The sequence below is a fragment of the Rhagoletis pomonella genome, unplaced genomic scaffold, assembly GCF_013731165.1.
Source record: "Rhagoletis pomonella isolate Grant_MI unplaced genomic scaffold, Rhpom_1.0 Rhpom_scaffold_00621, whole genome shotgun sequence".
In the NCBI taxonomy this organism is placed as follows: domain Eukaryota; kingdom Metazoa; phylum Arthropoda; class Insecta; order Diptera; family Tephritidae; genus Rhagoletis; species Rhagoletis pomonella.
The window spans coordinates 63279-70502 of NW_023459175.1; the positions used below are offsets into that span (position 1 = coordinate 63279).

At 44.4% G+C, this 7224-nt stretch overlaps 1 protein-coding gene across 1 annotated transcript; it reads right to left on the bottom strand.

Annotated features, from left to right (window-relative positions):
- Window positions 1–4523: 4523 nt before the first annotated feature.
- LOC118751263 lies at window positions 4524–6687 on the bottom strand. The gene is made up of 3 exons (XM_036486045.1): window positions 6408–6687; window positions 4825–5566; window positions 4524–4779 (listed from the first exon to the last, which is right to left on the bottom strand). Exons 1-3 carry the CDS (start codon window positions 6685–6687, stop codon window positions 4524–4526), a joined length of 1278 nt encoding a protein of 425 aa, XP_036341938.1.
- Between the last annotated feature and the right edge of the window lie 537 nt (window positions 6688–7224).

The window sequence follows — 7224 nt, forward strand, 5'->3', positions numbered from 1 at the left end:
CGCAGAATCTTTCTCTCGAAAACTCCAAGAGCCGCCTCATCAGATGCTTTCATTGTCCATGCCTCCTCGCCATACACCAGCACAGGCATGATGAGTGACTTATAGAGTGAGATCTTTGTAGAGGACTTTATCGAGAGAGGATTTTACTTCTCAATTGCCTACTCAGCCCAAAGTAGCACTTGTTGGCAAGGGTGATTCTCCGTTGGATTTCAAGGCTGACATTATTATTGGTGTTAATGCTGATTCCCAAATAAACGAAGTCGTCTACTTTTTCAAACTTGTAACTGTCAACAGTGACGTGGGTGCCAAGATGCGTATGCTCTGACTGTTTGTGTGATGACAGGAGATACTTCGTTTTGTCCTCGTTCACCACAAGACCCATTCGCTTTGCTTCTCTATCCAATCCCGAGAAGGCAGAACAGACGTAGCCCTTCTTTTTACCGATAATATCGATGTCGTCGGCATACGCCAGCAATTGTACGCTCTTGTAAAGTATTGTGCCTGAGCGCTTCAGTTCTGCGGCTCTTATTATCTTCCCCAACATCAGATTAAAGAAATCGCACGAAAGGGAGTCCCCTTGTCTGAAACCTCGTTTGGTAGCAAACGGCTCGGAGAGGTACTTCCCTATTCTGATGGAGCTGGTGGTATTGCTCAACGTCATTTTACACAGCCGTATTAGTTTCGTGGGGATACCAAATTCAGAGATCGCGGCATAAAGGCAACTTCTCTTCGTGCTGTCGAAAGCGGCTTTGAAATCGACAAATAGATGGTGTGTGTCGATCCAATTCTCGCGGGTCTTTTCCAAGATTTGGTGTATTGTGAATACCTGATCTATGGTGGATTTTCCAGGCCTAAAGCCACACTGATAAGGTCCAATAAGCTCGTTTACGGGGGGCTTCAGTCTTTCGCCCAATACACTCGATAAGACCTTATAACCTATGCTTAGAAGGCTAATTATGCGGTAGTTGGCGCGTATGGCGGGGTCGCCTTTCTTGTGGATTGGGTAGAGCACACTTAAATTCCAGTCGTCGGGCATGCGTTCATCTGACCATATTCTGCATGCGAGCTGATGCATGCACCTTATCAGCTCCTCGCCCTCGTACTTGAATAGCTCGGCTGGCAGGCCGTCAGCTCCAGCAGCTTTGTTGTTTTTCAGCCGCGTAATCGCTATTCGTACCTCGTCATAGACAGGTGGTGGGACAGCTACTCCATCATCATCGACTGGGGACTCGGGTTCGTCTTCTTCACTACTTTCAGCGCTGCTGCCATTCAGTAGGTTGTAAAAGTGTTCCCTCCACAATTTAAGTATATTCTAGTCGGTCACTAGGTCGCCATTGTTGTTCTTACAGGAGTTCGCCCGGTCTTGAAACCTTCCGTAAGTCGCCTAACCCTCTGGTAGAATTTTCGGGCATTCTTCCTGTCGGCCAGCATCTCAAGCTCTTCGCACTTACGTATTTCGGCCTCTCTCTTCTTATTGCGGCAAATACGTCTCGCTTCCTTCTTCAGTTCCCTATAACGGTCCCACGTGGCTCGTGTTGCGCCCGATCGCAGCGTGGCCCTGTAGGCGGCATCTTTTTTCTCTGCGGCTTCTTGACATTCCTCAACAACATGAGGAAACATGGTAATATGTAGAACTAGGTTCCAGCATAAGAACATCCACCAAGCTGCATGGCTGTCTCCAGATCGAAAAACGAGAAACCAAATCGATCATGTTGTGATAGACGGAAGGCATGCTTCGAGCGTTTTAGACGTACGTACACTCCGAGGGCCAAACATCGACTCGGACAACTATCTTGTTGTAGCCGCCTATGTGCAGCAAAAAATGTGCGCCCAACAATGCAAGGAAAGCTTAAAGTCGAAAAGCTGCAATCACAACAGACGGCCAATTTATTCGCCACTCGACTCACACACCTGCTCTCTGAGAGCACTCTTCAACAACCCGAGAGTTACTGCGACATAGAAATTGAAGCGTGTGTTGAAGAAAGTCGGACTAACAAATACAAATATACATGTAGATCCCGTTTTTGTCCCTCTGAAAGAATTTTAAAAATGCTATACAAATTTCTTATGTTTGAAATGCAACCGTGGACACTAGCTGGCAGGGAAACTTGAAAACAGGGCTACCAATTTGGCTCAAACCGTGATATTTTTGGCCCTTTTTTACGTCAAATGGTTGCTAATTTTGCAATTTGGCAAAATGGCACTTTTGAAAAATAGTAATATTTTAATACATGTTTGTGAAATACTTTGCGTGTACTTCCTTTTCTCAACTAAAATTTTCTAATTTCTATAGTGTATACAACTGGTTTATCTTACTTTGGCATTGGACTTTCGATTTAGGAATGTGTTTCTAATTTAATGCTGAATGGGAAAACTTAAAAAGAATTGCACACTTTTTGGCACTTTTATTTTTCTCTTTGGCACATTTTGGCAATTTTTTATCCTCAATATTGCACTTCATAGCTAAGTATAGTTGGCAGCCCTGCTTGCAAATTCCTGGAAATTTGCGTTCGTGCAAAAATTTGCAAGTTTCTCTACTTGAGAGAGAATTTGGGAGCACTTTTTCTTACTATCTGATATTTTGAGTCATAATTCTCGCTGGATTTTCGACGAACAAACCTATTGTCTTCACAGAGAGTTTTGCTTTACATAGAAATTTGTGCTCATTTATTTTCATTTTGACGCATTTCATTGTTGGTTATTTTAATTCAAGTTGGCCTTCGGTTTTTGGAATTTAAATAAGCTCTCAGCAAAAAAGTTTGTTTAAAAAATACACATCTGTACATAGTGCTTGAAAATATCAATTTTTCCCTTACCTTAAACTTTTAAGCGTGGGCAACAATGATGCTTTGTAATTAAGACAGAACTGAATATGCGCTATCTGGGAAGACAATATCTGTAATATTTATTCCATGTGTTGGCACTATATCCAAACACAAACGCGTGTTAAGCAGTGAAACAATTTGTTATTTTCTAAGTTTGCGAATAAAACTTCACACTTAAGGAGTGATCGTTTAGTACACTCCATTGAGCAAAAACCTGGCTCAGAAGCACAACAGGAGAAGAGAGGCTTTCTGGACTTGAGCGTCCATGGAAAACTCATCACCGAAAATCGCGAGATGATTCAGGAGGAAATAATTGAAAAATTAAAGGTCGATTGAAAAAGTCACATTTACCGATGCAAATCGTCGTTTAAAGTACAAAACCGCGTTGGTAACGCTTAATAGCGTTCGCGGGTTTTAATAAACGTTTAAAGCGGATTCCTTTCGATAATAAAAAACCAAACACGTTCGATTATGTCAAATCTATTTATTAGAGAGAGGAAAAAAAGGAAGTTAGCTCTGACAGCAAGTATGCCAGAGTTGCCAGTAGTTTGTAATAAACAAGTACATAAGAGATACCAGATAGGCGCGAACATGCCGGCCGCCTTGAACGACTGTTCAAATTATAACAACTTCAATTCAAGTGGTTTCAAATAGTTACATAAATTTATACGGAAAAAATGTCGGTCTTTGTGCGTAGCAACGATAGCTTAGCGACAGGTCTCAATAGTTCCCCTTCGGATGTTTTTAAATTTACGACTCGAACTCTACCATCTGGGCCCGGATGTATGCCAAGTACGCGGCCAAGTTTCCATTTCGTGGGTGGCGCGTTACCGTCACGTATAACTACTACGTCGTCTTTCTGCAAATTTGGTGTTGAGCGTAACCACCTTGAGCGTTGTTGAAGTCTGGCGAGGTATTCGTCCCGCCAGCGTTTCCAGAAATGCTGCCGAATTGACGCGATTAATTGCCAACGTTGAAACATAGTTCCTTTAAAGACTTCAACGTCAGGGTCGGGCAGCCCCTTTATTGGTTCGCCGGCTATGAAGTGCCCTGGTGTAAGGACTTCCAAGTCGTTTACTTCGGTAGGAATGCAGCAAATAGGACGGGAATTTACGCAGGCTTCGACCTCAGTTAATACTCTTGCAAACTCTTCGTAAGTTAAAAGCGAAGGGCCCGGCGCTCGTTTGAGATGGTAATTAACGCGTTTATACCTGCCTCCCAAAAGCCATCCATGTGTGGGGCGCTCGGGGGGTTGAAATGCCAGGTCGTTTGAGCGTCGGCGAAACATGATGACACCTTGTCGTCATTGATGGAGCGTTCGTATGTGATCCGCAGCTCCTTCTCAGCACCCACGAAGTTAGTGCCGTTGTCGGAGTAAATATGCTGACAGTAGCCTCTTCTGGTGGTAAAACGCTTAAAAGCGGCAATAAAGGTGATTGAGGAGAGGTCTCCAGCCAGCTCGAGATGCATTGCACCAGTACTCATACATATAAATGAGCAGATATATGCCTTCGTAGATTTAGCGCCTCTTCCATGCGTAAATTTCAAGGCATAAGGACCAGCGAAATCGACCGCACTGTGGAGGAAACAACGCGTAGAGGTGACGCGGCTCGCGGGTAAATCAGACATGAGTTGTTGTATTGGCTTGCAGCTCAGTCGTCTGCAACGCGTACAACGGCAAACCCCACGAACAAGGTTTCAAATACCGGCTACCCAAAATCGTCGTTGAAGTACGGCCTGCATTAATTTCGGTCCAGCGTGCAATGTTGTGATGTGTATCTCAGCAGCAATTACCTTAGCGAACGGCGAATTCTTCGGCAATATTATAGGATGCTTGACTTCGTCTGAAAGCACGGCGTTTTTGATGCGGCCCCCTAAACGTAGAATACCCTTTGAGTCTAGAAACGGTTGCAATCGTGCTAGGCTGCCTCGCATCGGTACAGGTTTGTTTAACCTGCAATTATAAATTTATTGTTCGAAACAATTAAACAGGGTATACTTTACCAATGCTACTTCGGCACTTCGTATTTCGGCGCAAGTTAAACAGCCCGTGATTAGTGCACCTGCACCAGACTGTGAAGCGGTGCTGCGTGAGTTGTTGGCGAAGCGCAATAGATATGCGGTTATACGTTTAAGTTGGTTAAATGAATGATATTTGGTAAACAGATCCCATTCATCAGCGGTTTGTGTTAGATACGCAACGGTATTCTTTGATTTTAACTCGAGCTCCGTGGTGTGTTTTTGTGCGGATATCAGCCAACGACTGTTGCCCTCCCGTAGCCAAGGTGGCCCATTCCACCACAAGGGATGCAAAAGAAGCTGCGATGGTGTAATACCCCTCGATGCGCAATCAGCGGGATTGTGCTCTGAGGCGACGTGCCTCCAATGTGATGCCGGTAAAACTTCCTGTACATCGGCGACGCGATTGGCAACAAACACAGCCCAGCGACTTGGATTGCTTTGTAGCCACGCCAACGCAACCATGGAGTCCGTCCATGCGTACAACTCGCCGATTGAGAGGTTCAAACTTGACTTGACTTGCCGCACCAGCTGCGCCCCTAGATGTGCTGCACAAAGCTCCAAACGCGGCAGCGATGTTGTTTTTAGAGGCGTTACCTTTGTTTTTGCTACAACTAGTACGAATTTAACCTTACCATCTGGGATTTGAGTGCGACAGTATAAAGCGGCTGCATAGGCGACTTCCGAAGCATCGGTGAAAAGGTGGAATTCGGAATCTGAAACTGTGGTAGTTCCCAACCAGCGATTTACTTTTAACGATGAGAGTTTCGACAACTCACTGCGATGAGCCAACCAGTCCTTGGCGACGTCTGATGGTACCGGTTCGTCCCAGTCCCGATTAAACCCAAAGGGTCGAAGATTTTGCTCGAGTCAGAAAGAAAGGTACGTTTAGTAAGTTTGCTTAGAAGAGCTTCCAGATTAACCGCTATAGAAATCCAATCGTTGTTTGTGTGCCATGTAGTACCTAGAGTGCGAATTTCATCTCCATCGGCTAAAAGGTGTGAAATTTGTTTGGATGCATGCGGTATCAGCTTTCTCAGCGTCTGACAATTTGTTGCCCACTTTCGTAGCTCGAAACTGCTTTGAGAAAGCGCTTTGGATACGTCTTTGTGAAGTACAGTAAAACTATGTTCACATATCAATATTATCTCAATCAAAGCTCGTTTTTTAATCACCCCGTTTACACAGGCAAATCTTAGATTATTAGCCGTCAAATTTGTTGTGCTTGTTATTCTCACATCTCTGTTTCTTCTCTGTGCCACCGTGATCACGCTTTTCTGCTATAATAAGCAATATAAATATATTTTAACTTAATATTTTATTAAAAATACCTTTACAAACCTCTTTTACTTGCTAGCGTACATTTTTGTTTACTTTTACATTTGGCATTTCTCCTCTCTTTCGCAAAAACAATCGATAAAACTAGGATGGACACCAAAAAGTTATCGGTTAAATCTGAGTTTATTTCATAATTACAGATTAACAAGGGACGAATTTTATATGGCTAATCTCTTGTTATAATTACAGGTTAGGGTGTTAAGCTCGAAAATGAGGATAATCTACTTATATGTGAACCTAGTATAAGTTCGCGATGCGTATCTGCACCGGTTAATAAGTCGTCCATGTAAATGTCTGACTTTACAACCTCGACAACTCTTTTACTTGTGTTGGTCGCGTCGAGCGCGGCTTGTTGAAGTGACTTCACTGCCAGGTGCGAAGCGGAGGCAAGTCCATGAGTGACTCTTAGCAGACGATAGTCACGCATTGGCTGTGAAGAGTTCTCTCGCCACACTATGCGCTGATAATCGATGTCCTGCTTAGCCACGTAAACCTGCTGGTACATTTTTTCGACGTCAGCAATGATACCGAAGCGGTGAGTACGAAATCGAGTCAGAACAGAGAAGAGGTTTTGCTGCAACTGTGGGCCTACCATGAGAGCGTCGTTTAGAGAGTTACCTGATGATGTCCTCATAGATGCGTTGAACACGACTCTGAGTTTAGTCGTTTCGCTTGTGTCCTTTAATACCGCATGATGTGGCATATAATATACGTTGGTTCTTGCAGGCTCGACTAACTCCATATGGTCCATGTCAATAAATTCTTGCATAAACTTACTGTACACCTGGCGCAGGTGTTTGTCAGCGGAAAATCTATTTTCCATGCGGAGTAAGGCTCGAACTGCGGCGGCTCTCGACTCACCGATCAGGACGTCTGTCTTAGGCGTTGGACGCACGCCTCGGTGACGAATGAAGCATGCGAGCCGTTGTCGAGCTGAGCTCGGGCGGGTTGCCAACGACCAGCGAAGTCTTGCACCACAATCTCAGCGGTTGCCAGCAAAATGACACAATCAGCGTCAGCGTAGTGTGAGGTGACGTTAACG

Coding starts and splice junctions, on each gene's coding strand:
- LOC118751263 (XM_036486045.1), bottom strand. CDS start 6,687: ATGTACCAGCAGGTTTACGTGGCTAAGCAGGACATCGATTATCAGCGC. Junction 5,567..6,407: donor TATACTAGGTTCACATATAA/GTAGATTATCCT, acceptor GAACTACCACAG/TTTCAGATTCCGAATTCCAC. Junction 4,780..4,824: donor GCCGAAGTAGCATTGGTAAA/GTATACCCTGTT, acceptor TTATAATTGCAG/GTTAAACAAACCTGTACCGA.